Raw genomic sequence first — 14,998 nt, 5'->3', positions numbered from 1 at the left:
AGTTGAGGAATCACAGGTCCTCGAAGAGACGGGGGTGATTCTGCTAGATAAGCATGGCAAGTTGAGCGGAGAAGTTAATTCTTCCTCTCTCCTGGCACCTCACTAAAACAAAAGTAAGGTATAAACTCACATGGACACAGGAAGAGAGAGGAGATGGCAGCAAAGCAATTTTGGAAAGGGGCAGACACCTGCTGATTGATGTAGCCGACCTGAGGAAACTTGAACCTGAACTCAAGGGAAGCCCAGAAACAGTCATTTTCCCCTTTCAGAAACCAGAGGTGCCAGGTTCTGAAGGTGAGGCCTGGAAACAGGAGGACTACCTGAAAGGCTGTATAAAAACCAGAACTGATACACTGATTATGCAGGAAACAAAGGAGCTGTTGTTATTCCAGGCCCTGTGACCCTTCCCCAGCCTGGCTGAAGACCTCAGATTTACTCTGGGAAGGCTGGACCAGCAGTCTCTGGGCTGGTGTGCCTGGAGCAAGGATGAGAGCTGGGCCGTACAGAAGACGAGATTGAGATTAAGTGAGATCCCTGGGTAGGCAATTGAAGGATTCCTTCTGAGGAAACCAAGCAGCATGAGAGAAACAGGAAAGTGCGTTGTTAAGACACCTAAAGTCCTCATCATTCACATTCAGCAGAAGCTAATATCTAAAATTGATGAGTTTACAAAAGCATGTAACTTAGACATATGGAAGTAAATTTCAAAAGAAACAAATGAGGACGGGAAGTCCTTGCCTCTTGGAAGTAGACAGGGAAATACAGGGTGAGGGAGACATGGGAATGCTTTTTGTTTCTAATATACTTTATATATATTTGACCTTTTAAAATAGGTACTTAAAAAACGACAGTGACAGGGCTTCCCTGGTGGCGCAGTGGTTGAGAGTCCGCCTGCCAATGCAGGGGACGCGGGTTCGTGCCCCAGTCCGGGAAGATCCCACATGCCGCAGAGTGGCTGGCCCGTGACCCATGGCTGCTGAGCCTGCGCGTCCGGAGCCTGTGCTCCGCAACGGGAGAGGCCACAGCAGTGAGAGGCCCGCATAGCGCAAAAAAAAAAAAAAAAAACGACAGTGACAAAACCACGCGAAAAAAAGGATTTTACAAGTCCTCTTGGAGGGACGGTAAAGGAAGGAAATTGCTGAAGTGACAAACATCCTAAACATCAGTGATAAAGGGCAAAGAGATTGGGAAAAGAACAAAGTCACGTACCTAAGAAATGACAGCAGACCAATGTGAGGCTAAAGCTATAACTGGTAAGAGGTGGTAGCCACTCACATTAGCTGGGAGAAGGGATATTTGGCATATTTTGTGGGTTGCCCAGCAATCTTGCTGTCTGTGCTTAGGCAAAATTATGAAATGGCCTACCATTATTATGGTCTCAGAGTGACCTTGATATTGATATTCTGTGAGACTGTTCACATGCAACAGGATAACAGGCCCCGCTGTGAGCACCAGGCCAGCTTTCAATACCACTGAGGCCTACCTGTAAGTGTCAGGTCAGTTCCTGGATGTCAGCGGCTGCCTTTTTGTTCTCAAGTACGTGCTACCGCGTTAAGAGGGAAAAACTAAGGCCGGCTTGCTGAACAGCCCAGACACTCGTGCATTTTGGAAGTGTAGTCTTGAAAGCAAGTGTTTTCTTGCCAAGCGAAACACATATCGCTTTTCTCTGTTCTGCTCTGCAAAGACAAGAGGGAAAAAAAAAAAAACCCTTAAATATATGTAAACCTTTTTGTTTATTTGTTTTTAATTGTAAAAATAATACACATAAAGGAGCCCAAAATATAAGTGTATAATGTAACAACTTATTATAAATAAAACACTTGCGTAACCATCATCCAAGGACCAGGCTGTAGGTTTCCACTGAAAAAGAAATTCCTACACAGCTGCCCATAGGCAGTGATGATCCATTTTGTGAACACATCTGTAATTACTGCAATGGAGAGGGCACCCTGGATTGATAGAGCCAGTTTGGACAAATGCCAGTCATTGCCCCAGGTTTCGTGTATCCTACATTTCCTTTGAGTGCGACCAGCATCAGTAAGCGTATCTCAGATGAGACTACAGTGCACGTACTGCTAAGTAGTTACGATCAAAAAGGACTCTGTACCAATGCAGCAACGTGACAAACGCCACCACTGTCTGCACAGACCAGAAGCCATGTCATGATGGCACAGGTCACACCAAAGCCAACCTAGATGACTCAAACGTGGTCTTCCATGTCAGTCTCAAAGGGAGAGGAGGAGGAGGATGAAGGAGCATAAGGAGAAGGAGCCACAAGAAGACAGTGCTCAACGTCCTAATGACTACCCAATTTTTTTTACTTGTCCTCACAAATTATCCCAAAATATTACTTGGACATTTTGCTTCTTCTTCAGGATCTTAAGGTATATTTACTGTCTTATGTCATAGGATAGAAGGCTCCAGTGGAATGCTCAGCATGGTGACTCCTCCTGCTAAAGCAGGGACACGTCAGGCCAGGCAGACGCTGAACCCAGAGTCCTGCAAGGGAGAGCAGGGTTCTCCCCAAAAGTGAGCCTGGTGACCTCAGTGGCCCAGCACCTGTTTATTTTTATATCGATCCATATATATAATTGTGAGTTCATACCACTGCATCTAGTTTCAACGTGCCATCACAAGGTTCATTCTCTCCTTTTCCATATCTGAGGTTCCCCGCTGACAGGGAGAAGCTTGGCTGCTCTCAATGCACTTACTGGGTTGGCCAAAGAGTTCGTTCGTAACAGCTTCCAGAGAACCCCGAATGAAATTTTTGGCCAACCCAATAATATATTTACTTACTTGATCAGAACCCCACCTCCACCCCGCCTGCCACGGCATGTAACAAACTCCTATCACCCTGTTGCGCCCTTCCCCATACAGATGCTCTCCTCACCCTACTTGGGTTCTGAGACTCACTACCTCCTATATCCAACCGACATGAATGTCTCCAACACCCCAATTTGGGCTCCAGCACCCAATGCTGGGCAGTACCCATACCCACATGCCCTTTTCACCCTGTTCAGGCTCTGAAATCCCGTACAGGCCGTTCCTCCTGTGTGGACGCCCTCCTTATCCTGCTCAGGTTGACACTCCCATGCTGGGCCATTCCACCACTTGGAATGCTCCCTAGTAAGCCCTGTCACCCTACACCAAGCCACCAGCTGCATGAACACCCTCCTCAACCTGCTCAGGCTCAAAGACCCCGCTCTGAGCCCATCTTTTGGCTTTAGGACTGAATTGCTCAGAAAGGGAAGGGAAGAGGAAGAGCAAAATGTGTTAGCGTCTGACTAATCGTGGGCTCGCTACACTATGGCACGCTGCCTTTCCAAGCATAAAGCTATCCCCTCAGCCCGAGATTCTCAAATGGATCTGCCACGAGACCCCTCACAGCAGAGTGGAAAGAATTCCTTCATATTTAAAAAAAAATTACTATGATTTACATTTTTCTCTAGGAAAAAATTCATTTGATTCTATACAAAATTGTCTGACAGATAAATTACAGATCTTCGGTCCAAATCTTGAAATACACAGCTGATGCTGCAAGAAGGATGCACCATATCCTTTTTATAATAGGCCTGTGGCTGCACACGATCACACACACCCAGTCGCGAGGCCACTGGCACCCGTGACGTTCCACACGCAGATACTCAGATTCGCACAGCTATGCTGCACTCGCCAACCGCCCCGGTCACACAGCGACCCGCACACCCATCCCATCACACACACATCACCCCAGTCACAGTCCGGCACAGCCAGTCTCCCACCGCGCCTCTCGCCTCACTGCTGTCACGAATCACACTCCAGGCTACTTTCTGTGGCCTCCCTCCTGTCAGGTGCCGCTGCAAGCACACACCGTCTCGCACCCAAAGAATTACACGCACGCAGAAACACAACTCACCCTCGGCCAGAGGCGGGGTCGGCCCCGCAACCCTCACGGCGTCGCGCGCGTGCAGACAGGTGCGCACACACAGACACACGCTCATGAGGCCGGGTACAAAGGGCCACACGCCTGTGAAACACGCGAGGGGACTACCCGGAGGGAAGACTGACAGAATCCGCCTCGCACGTGCTCGGCTTCAGGACGGCACCCACGGACGCACTCGGCGGTCAAGACTCTGGAGGTCCGTCGAGGCTCGCACAGCCTGGACAGGTCCCCGCTGTGAGTTCTCTCAGCTTACCTCGCGAGGGCGCGGGTCCCCGGCTCCGGGACTGGAGGCGCTCGGTCCCGAGCGTGCCTGCGCCTGCGCACTCAGAGCCCAGCCCACCGCCTTCCGGCTGTGGACTACATTTCCCAGAAGCCCCAGGGGGGTGGTGTAAACTTCCACCTGGAGGGCCTCTAGCCGTGCGTACTGGGTGTTTCAGTTACCGCGGGTGAGTTAGTCGAAACCTGGGGAGAAGTTGGTGCTAGGTGAGGCGGAGCAGGACTCGTCTGGGGTAGGGAAAGGGATGGAGCTGTAGCCCAGAGTGAGGAGCCCAGGGCGCATCGTGCCCGCAGCCTCAGGCCTGTATTGGAATGAGGAGAAGAGAGGGGGGATTGTGTGACTAATTGTGACAGGCTGTGTGTGTGTGTGTGTGTGTGGTGTGTGCGCGCGCGCTCCCGCGCGCTTTCCAGAACCAAGTTGGGCCTCCTGTCGGTGGGCGCGGCTGTCATTCTGATACTGGTGCTTGGGTCAGCGGTGTGTGTGACTGACCCACGCCCCTGCTGCTTTCCCCTTCCTTCCCTCACAGCCCGGGTGTCTGTACAGACTTTCCCAAGAGGAAGTCAAATATTGAACCCTAGAATGAAGAGTCCCAGAAAGCAAGAAGACACAGTCCTGGGCTTGGTATGGGACTTTCAGAGCTAAAAGTGTCTCCAAGACAAACTCCTGGCTCGAAATGGTGGGAGGGGTTCCTACTTGGAGGCGCTGTGGGTGCTGCTACATTTTTCAGAACCACAGCTTTCCCATATCTCTGATTCTAGGAATCGGCTGTGATTTCAGAGACAGGTTCCAGCCTCCCTGTCTCATCTGGTCATATGTGTGAGGTCGGAGCTGATGTGGCCCTGGAGGGGACTTCTCCGTCTCTTTGTGCTCTAAGAAAGGCCTGAAGAAGGTCTCATGATTTCCTTCTTCCCCAGTCCTGCCTTTCTCCCCCAAGAAGTATCCTGAGCAGGAGGGGAAAATTGTTGCACATCTAAAAGTACAGATCAGGTGAGTTTCTACTTCCTCTTTGTTCAGAAATGCATCTTTGTTTTTAGTACGTGGAAGCATTTGCTTTTCTTTTCATGAAATGTCCAGTGGCCTATTCTAGGCCTTCCTTCCCAATGAATGAGGGGTCGTGCAGGTGGCCCTCTCTCACTCACTTTTTATAATAGTAAGAAATACATATCCTGGAGTCTAAAGTTAAAGCTTTGTTTTATTGAGATTAATATTTAAGTGGAATCACATCACTGATCTTCTGCAGAACCTAAGTTTAAAAGGCAAGATCAGAGGTAGTCTGACTGGTGTCCATAAGTAAATGACACGGGCGTCTGTTTTTTAAGGTGTTTAGGAGCAGGAATGTGAATGGAAGTCTGAGCGTGGAAATCTGTATCATCATGGTCAAGGGTTTCTTCCAAGGAATCAATGGGTTGAGATTTATGTTTATAAAGAGTTTGTCAAAAGAAAAAAAATGTACATATGAGTAAAGTAATATTCATTGTGATGAACAAAAATACTCAAATTTTAAATTTTATATGAATGTCATTTACTGTTATTGGAGTTCAGAGACATTTTACAAGGGTTATATCCAAAGCGATATTTCAGTTGATTATTCAGCGGAGAAAGAGAAAAAGAACCAAACACTGTTCTGTCTGCTTTGCCCAAATTTTCTTATTTAGTCTGCAGATGCCCCTCACCTGACATGTCCATTCAGAGGAGAATTTTGTCAGTAAAAAGTTCTCATGGTATTGAAGAAGAATGTTCAGGAATTGGTAGGCTTTATTATAATGGTCACACTGATTCCCTTACTATTCCCACACACGTCAAACAGATTTGCTTCCAAGAATTTTCAAATATTTTAAAATTGGATATAGATTTATTATATACTTAAGATCATGGAATTAATGCTCATTTTTTGCAAAAAGAATCAGTTATTCAATTATATTACATGAGGGACTGATAAAAAAGAAAGTTAAATAGCCCCAGCACCACTATTAATACTTTGGGGAGGTTTGGTTTTTTTATACTATGCTGTTTGAATTTTATTTTGGAACATCTCATTCCGATCAAAGTGACAGCAAAACTTGTAGTAATAACAAAAATTCCATGAGGAGTGATTTGTTGAGCCAGATTTATTAGAATTCTACTAGAAGTCTTTTCTTAGGTAATGACATTCTTAGTTCTCCCTTAGCCAATTGTAGTGAGTTCCAAAATATTTAGATCCCAGCTAGTAGAATTGAAGTTTTGAACCCAAACTCATAATTTATTTTTTTAAACTTTTTATTTTACACTGGAGTATAGTTGATTAACAATGTGTTAGTTTCAGGTTTACAGCAAAGTGATTCAGTTATATATATACATGCATCTATTCTTTTTCAAATTCTTTTTGGGGAGGTTTATTTTAGAAAAATTTTTTTCTCTCCAGCTGTGTGTGTCTGTGTGTGTGTGTGGGTGTGTGTGTGCACAGAACAGAAATTATTCTAATTGAACATTCAAAGGACTCAGACTCCCCAACTCCTATTTAGAAAAAGTAATTCTACCATAGGTTTCTTATACCTCCATGAATATAGAAAGAAGAGGAAAGTGCCAATGAAGCCCTCTAGTTTGACAAACCTTCCAAGTATTTACATCTCCAGATTTATGCCTTTTAGGGTTATATAAGTCAATTCAGAGTAATCATTATGGCACAATTTATCAAATAAGATAAGCTTCAGATGACACTTGTTTTAGATTTTTAAAGTTGCTTTCTTAGCAATACCCTCTCTAGGGTATTAATGCAAGTAACATTTTAGAAGACAGATTTATAATAGTAGAAACATTTAGAAGACAGATTTATAATAGTAGAAAACAGAATAAGATGGTAATAATTGTAAATATTCATGTAAATCTTTACATAGGACAGGAGAGTACGATTGAACCTCTTATTAACGTTCTCATTTAATACCTTATTAGGTTCTTTACTTTAGCTTTATGTTGAAGAATGGTGTCTCTTCTTTGGTAGCTGCAGGAAAACAGTGGGCACGAGACTCAAATATTACTATAAAAAAAGAAAGTAGAAAATAATTTTATCTAATAACAATACCATCTAACTTTTATTTAGTAATTATATGTCATTAAGTGGTGTCTATGTAATATCCCAACCTTCATGATAACTGTAGGAGGTAGGTGCTATTCTTATCCCTGGTTTGTCAATAAACTAACTGAAAAGTTGGTAGTTGTCAGACTAGGACTCACATTCTGGAAGTCTGACAACAGAGTCTGTATTTATGAATGACATTATAATCCCTCCCTTCATTTTACATACTGTTTTGTTTTGTTTTGTTTTTTGGCCGCGTTGTGCTGCTTGCGGAATCTTAGTTCCCTGACCAGGGATTGAACCTGGGCCCTCAGCAGTGAAAGCGCAGAGTCCCAACCACTGGACCGCCAGGGAATTCCCTATAATTCTTTAATTTACCTGTATCAGTCAGTAATTCATCATGAATGTCTTTCTCCAACATTAATAACTAGTTTGCCATCATAACTGACCAAAAGTTATGCAACCTGTTGCCTCCTGTAGCTATTTATTTTTCTAACAGTTGGTTACTCTCAGTTGTTATATGATAAACATCTTGCGCATGTATCTTAGTGTGCTAAGAAAAACTGCCAAAAATGGAATTTTGGTCAAATAACAGACATAAGGGCTCACAGTATGCTGAATCTCATGATAGTAGTTAGAGGAATACAAGCACTGAAACATAGTTACTATCCCTTAAGTTTCTTGTTATACAGCAAATAATATAAAATCAGAGTAGACAGAATAAGCATGAGATAGGAAGTAATAAAGCCACCAGAGAAATTCAGGTCACATGCCTTGGGAATTCATAGGAAGGAGATATTATATCTCTAGCAACCTCTGTCAGGTTTTGACCAAATTATTCTGAGTTCAGAGGAACTCTATGGTAAAAAAATGGAATTTAGGCTGTATGATTCATACCAGCTCTGTCCAGTAGAACTTTCTGTGGTGATGGATATGTTCTGTATTTACATTCTCCAAATGGTAGCTACTAGCCACATGAAGCTATCGAGCACATGAAATGTGGCTGGTGCAACTGAAGACACTGAACTTTTAATTTTATTTAATTTTACTTAATTTAAAATTTTGATTTGATTTAAATAGCCATATGTGGCTATCATGTTGGATCTCACAACTTCATAACTTACAGTTTTTTTTCTAATGATGTTAGCTTCAAAGTGAGACTAATGGAACAGCTACAGATAACGTCATCAGAAATAGGGGTGGACTAGAGACCCTTCTGCTCGAGTGCCTGGTCTGGCTTCATGCAGGAGGCCTCTGCTTTGTATCTATACTTGTGCAGCTGGTTCCCTGTGGTATAGGAAGGGTTTGGCTTCATCCAAGCTCCCTCTTATCTCTCCTCATTTGTATGTGGGGCACTGTGGGGTAGAAGTAGAAAGAAGGCAAAACAGGATCATGTTAACTTAAGTCATCTTGGGATTTCTTTGAGACACGCCTGGTCTCAAAGCTTCCTGTTCCTCCCCCAGTCCTGGCTTCTCTGGACTCTGTGCTTTTCGAGTGGAGGAAGCCCAAAGAGGAGAACAAGTTCTTGCAGTTCTACAACCATGGCCCATGTAAGTTCATGTTTATCCTCCTTGAGATGTCGTGGTTTTGAATTCCTGTGATCATTTTTATTATCCCGAGACTTCCTTCCTAAGACAACCTGATTGCCGAAGCTGCACCCAGTTGCTCTGATCACAGTGAAGGATGGTGTCATACAGCCTAGTGGCCTCCTCCTTTGCCCCTCTTCTCTCTTTGCCCCTCTTCTCTCTCACCCGTGTTCACCTATTCATCACCTCTCCAAGTGCCCAGTCTCTCTCAGGAGCATGGATGGAGCAGTGATGGATGAAGTTGCTTGAGGGAGATATCTGAACTTCCCTTGTTAGAGTCATGATTCTATGACACAGAGATGATGGTCCATTAGACTCCACAGACCTGAGTTTTACAGGTTGATAAGATGGAATTTAGTGTTGAGTGTTCTGCATGTGATGAGATCCCATACCCTGAGAAACTTACAGGGCAAGATTGGAGTGTGACTGAGGCCTGCTCGTGGGGATATCAGGGATCTATCCAGGGGGTCCCCAGAGGGATGAATAACCAGACAAAAGTCAATTTTGTGATTGAGGAGGATGTGCTGGTCTCTAGTGACATCAGTGTCATTGTGGATCATCCTACATCAGCATCCTCCAGCTCAGGATCAAGACAAGTGTTCCTGAGGGATGGTGGTAGCAGGAAGAAGACCCTCCAGATCCCTTATGGGGAATGAAGAAAGGCTAATGGGACTGGGGAAGACCTTAGACATCTTGTCCAAAATAAATGCCTAAATATGACAGAAGGATTAGTCTGATATATCCACAAGATGGATGATTAGCCAGCCGGTAAATAAATTAACTAACGAGTTTGTCATTTGTTATAACAAGGAAAAATGCTTATGACATTTTCTTGCATAATGATGAACCTGAGTTTTAAGGAAATCAAATGTCAGTCGCGTCCTATTTTCTAAGATAGAGATTTTAGAGTACTTTTGGGGAAAAACAATTCATTACTTCATTTTTTTTTTTAATTCCTTAAAAAAAAAATTCCTTGAAGGGAAAAGAGAATGGAACTCACATTTATTCAGAACTTACAACGGCAGGCACGTGATAGGCAGTGTGCTTATTTATAGGATTTCGTTTCATTGGGAACCTTTGATTATTTTATTCATTCATTCATCCCATGGTATACAGGACATTCTGTTTCTGTATTCTTTTTTTTTTTTTTTTTGCGGTGGGCGGGTCTCTCACTGTTGTGGCCTCTCCCGTTGCGGAGCACAGGCTGCGGACGCGCAGGCTCAGCGGCCATGGCTCACGGGCCCAGCCGCTCCGCGGCATGTGGGATCTTCCCGGACCGGGGCACGAACCCGTGTCCCCTGCATCGGCAGGCGGACTCTCAACCACTGCGCCACCAGGGAAGCCCTGTTTCTGTATTCTTTAAACTGTATTCTTTAAAAGCATGTAGGCACTCCACTTGAGAAGTCACGGATTCTCTTATTCTTCCCTACGTATCACGGGCTTGAACCTCAGTTTACTGCCTGCTATATCATGGCCTCTTTCTTGCAAAGCAGTTTTCCATCTTGAAAATACATTTAAAACGTTGTTTATGATACATGGGTCTGTCATTTCAGATGTCCTTGTCATTCAGGGACGTGGCCATAGACCTCTCCCAGGAGGAATGGGAGTGCCTGGACCCTGTTCAGAGGGCCTTGTACAGGGATGTGATGTTGGAGAACTACAGCAACTTGGTCTCATTGGGTAAGGATATCTGTGCAAATAACTGACAATCTGTTTTCTGGAATATCAGTTTTCTCCATTGTTGAATTTCAGAGCTCTGTTTTAAGACACCAGCTGAATGTCTGCCCCCTATTTTGAAAGAAATGGTTTGAGCATTATTGGGTTGGAAATAGGCACCATCTTCTCCATCCTGCAGTGACCTTCTCTCTTCCCTCTGGCCCTTCCTATAATTGCCTGTTTTTCTAAATTAGTCCTAGATTTGAGTCCCAAGACATTTTCAGAGAAGCCAGGTGTCATATAGTGGGTGTGCTCAGAATTCCTATAGCTGCTCTGTGTTCATGTCTGACTCACTTGAAAAGAGATTAGCTAGTCTCAGGGTTTTGTGTTTTTGTGATCAGATCAACCTCTACATTTTACATAGTGGTGAACTGGGTTAACAATATCCATTTAAAATTCAAGCAAACATATCCCATCGGAGAAAAGTCGTATTCTATTCAACCTGCTCTGTGCTTGAAAATTCTAGTCTGTGAATTTTGCATTTTCTATTGAAAGAATTCTGAGGAAGAACTTGGAAGTGTTTTAGGAAACAGTATTTTTCTTTTACGTAAAAAAATAATAAGAACAACAACAAAAATACTACTACATGTTAGGCATCCTTGCAAGCCTTTACATATATTAATTCATTTAATTCTCACAAGAGCCCTATGAAGTAGGTAACATTAGGCCCATTTACATTGATAAAAGCATAATACACAGAAGGAATAACAGGGTGGATGACAGAGGATCTGAACTCAGACCATAGGGCTCCAGAGTCTGTGTCCTCAACCCCTCTCTGTACTGCCTTTAAAAGCAGAGCAAACCTTTTCCCTCCCCTATCTGGCCTCTAGTCCTATGACCGTGAGTCCATGTAAATGTCAGTATTCTTCAATGGCCTTTTTTCATTTTATCAAATACTATTTTGACCTACAATTTAATATAAATGTAACCAAGTCTAAATTAAGTCATTTAGAACTTAAGGTTTATTGTTTGTTTGTTCTAAATCATGTGGCATTTCTTTTCCGTGAGCAGGATGTTCCTCTCCTAAGCCAGACGTGATTACTTTATTGGAGCAAGAGAAAGAGCCCTGGACGGCAATGAGAGAAGGAACAAGAAGCTGGTACACAGGTCAGTGATGGCAAATCAGGCGAGGGGGATGCCGTCACAAGTTATAGCCCTTTGGGTCAGGGAGAGGCATGGCCCCAAGATGTTGTTTGGAAAGCTCCTTTCGAAGTCCCAAGGCCTGTGGGGAAAAGGCCTGAAATCTGGGAAAACATTCAAATCCTCTCAACATGAGCTCCCATATATAGGACTTGTTTCTATAGATTTTGATTCCGCTTGTCTGGGTCGGTGCCTGAAGAGCAGTATATGTAAGGAACTCCCCTACATCCATCCTAAGTAGGAGGACCACTGACTTAACTTGTTCCTCTAATCACTTATTTTACCCTCTTTTAGAGTCACATCATTAAGTCTTCTGCCTTCTTTCAAATTGCATTACAATTTAGAGTTCTCTAAATCAGGATCCAGCAAACTTAGGCCCAGGGGCCAAACAGTTCACCATGTGCTTTTGTGTGGCTCACAGGCTAAAACTGGTTTTTACATTTTTAGTGGTTGAAAAAAATCAGAAGAAGGAATTTTGTGAAACATAAAAATTTTTGAAATTCAAATTTCAGTATCCGTAAATAAAGTGGTAATATAGTACACCTACACTTACTCAATTACATACTGTCTGTGGCTGCCTTTGAGCTATAAGAGCAGAGCTGAATAATTGCGACAAAAACCATATGCCCTACAAAGCCTAAAATTTTTACTCTCTGGCTCTTTACAGAAAAAGTTTGCAGACCCCTGCTCTAAACCTTTTCATCTAATGTGTATTGTTTTTAGTTTGTCTTTTATTTCGACTATGAGATGCAATCCCTTATTCTACCCCAACATAGAAAAATCACATCACAGCATTTGTTTCCTTCTTGGTTTTTTCTTTTTTGTTGTTGTTTTTTTTCTAGATTTGGAGTCTAAGTATGCCACCAAGAAGTTATTTCCAGAAAAGGATATTTGTGAAATATATCTGTTTCAGATGCAGAGAGTGGACAAAAGTAAAACTTACATCCGTGAGGATACCATTTTCAGAAATGATTTGCAGTGTAAACATGAGTTTGAGAGACAAGAAGGACATCAAATGAGATGTGCTAGTCAAATGATAATCCAAAAACATATACCTCTTCTTCTGCATCAGAAAATTCATGCTAGAGAGAAATCATATGAATGTAAGGAATGTAAGAAGGCTTTTAGACAACAGTCATACCTTATTCAACATCTGAGAATTCATACTGGTGAGAGACCCTATAAATGTAAGGAATGTGGGAAAGCCTTTTGTCGTGTAGGGGACCTTAGAGTACATCAGACAATTCATGGTGGGGAGAGACCCTATGAATGTAACAATTGTGGAAAGACCTTTAGGCTTCATTATCATCTTACTGAACATCAGAGAATACATTCTGGTGTGAAACCCTATGAGTGTAATGAATGTGGGAAGGCCTTTAGTCGTGTTCGAGACCTTAGAGTACATCAGACAATTCATGCTGGGGAGAGACCTTATGAATGTAAAGAATGTGGGAAGGCCTTTAGACTTCACTATCAGCTCACTGAACATCAAAGAATTCATACTGGTGAGAGGCCTTATGAATGTAAGATTTGTGGAAAGACCTTTAGGGTACAACGACATATTAGTCAGCATCAGAAAATTCATACTGGTGTAAAACCCTATAAATGTAATGACTGTGGGAAGGCCTTCAGTCATGGCTCATACCTAGTTCAACATCAGAAAATTCATACTGGTGACAAACCCTATGTATGTAAAGAATGTGGTAAGTCCTTTAGTTTTCATGCAGAACTTACTCGACATCATAGAATTCATACTGGTGAGAAACCCTATGAATGTAAAGAATGTAGAAAAGCCTTTCGTCTCCAAACAGAACTTACTAGGCATTGTAGAATTCATACTGGAGAGAAACCCTATGAATGTAAAGAATGTGGGAAGGCCTTTATTTGCGGCTATCAACTTACTTTACATCTGAGGGTTCATACTGGTGAGATTCCCTATGAATGTAAGGAATGTGGGAAAACCTTCAGTAGTCGCTATCATCTTACTCAACATTACAGAATTCATACTGGTGAGAAACCCTATGGATGTAAAGAATGTGGGAAGGCCTTTCGTCTTCAAGCAGAACTTACCAAACATCACAGAATTCATACTTGTGAAAAGCCCTATGAATGTAAGGAATGTGGGAAGGCCTTTATTCGTAGCAATCAGCTTATTTCACACCAGCGAATTCACACCAATGAGAACACCTATGAGTGCAAGGAATGTGGGAAGATTTTTAGTCGTCGCTACAATCTTACTCAACATTATAAAATTCATACTGGTGAAAAACCCTATGTGTGTAAAGAATGTGGAAAGGCCTTTCGCTTTCAGACAGAACTTACTCAGCATCACAGAATTCATACTGGTGAAAAACCCTATAAATGTAAGGAATGTGGGAAAGCCTTTATTCGTAGCAATCATCTTACACAACATCACAGAATTCATACTGGTGAGAAACCCTACAAATGTAAAGAATGTGGAAAGACCTTTAGTCGGCACTATCATCTTACTCAACATCACAGAATCCACACTGGTGAGAAACCCTACATATGTAATGAATGTGGGGATGCTTTTATTTGTAGTTATCAACTTACCTTACATCAAAGAATTCACACTGGTGAGATTCCGTATGAATGTAAGGAATGTGGTAAGACCTTTAGTCGCCGATATCATCTTACTCAACATTTTAGACTTCATACAGGTGAGAAACCTTATGGGTGTAAAGAATGTGGGGATGCCTTTCGTCTTCAAGCAGAACTTACTCGACATCACACAATTCACACTGGTGAGAAACCCTATAAATGTAAAGAATGTGGGAAGGCCTTTAGTGTTAAGTCAGAACTTACACGACATCACAGAATTCACACTGGTGAGAAACCCTATAAATGTAAAGAATGTGGGAAAGCCTTTATTCGTAGTGATCAACTCACTTTACATCAGAGAAATCATATTAGTGAGGAACCCCCATTCATAATGTAAAGATACAGTGGCCTTTAGAAAATGCCTTTTATAACAATAGAATTCGTAATTGATTTAAGAAAGTTTTTACTTGTTAGGGAACATATGGGAATCCCTTTTGCTTCGTGCTCAAAACTTAACAGCAGTAGTTTTATACTATATATATTGATTTAAAGAGTTGAAAAATTACAGCATCACCCAGCCTTGGTTAACTTTAGAGAATGATACTGCTGCAGTACATCTCAAACCAAGATAAAGGGTACCCCTCCCCACCTCAAAATTGTTGTTGACCAATACTTTTACAAGATACAATGAAATTGGATTACCAGATACATGAAACTGAAAGAAAAACAAACATACAAAATGA

At 42.5% G+C, this 14,998-nt stretch overlaps 1 protein-coding gene across 1 annotated transcript; it reads left to right on the top strand.

The window, feature by feature from the left end:
- The first annotated feature begins 5,917 nt into the window (after nucleotides 1-5,917).
- On the top strand, nucleotides 5,918-14,652 carry ZNF546 (zinc finger protein 546). The gene is made up of 5 exons (XM_065898317.1): nucleotides 5,918-5,947; nucleotides 8,715-8,801; nucleotides 10,391-10,517; nucleotides 11,565-11,660; nucleotides 12,536-14,652. The coding sequence occupies exons 1-5, from the start codon at nucleotides 5,918-5,920 to the stop codon at nucleotides 14,650-14,652; spliced, it is 2,457 nt and encodes an 818-aa protein (XP_065754389.1).
- Nucleotides 14,653-14,998: the final 346 nt, after the last annotated feature.

Source organism: Phocoena phocoena, chromosome 20, assembly GCF_963924675.1.
Source record: "Phocoena phocoena chromosome 20, mPhoPho1.1, whole genome shotgun sequence".
NCBI lineage: Eukaryota > Metazoa > Chordata > Mammalia > Artiodactyla > Phocoenidae > Phocoena > Phocoena phocoena.
The sequence above is the reverse complement of the archived record's forward strand: the minus strand, read 5'-3'. Positions and strand labels throughout refer to the sequence as shown.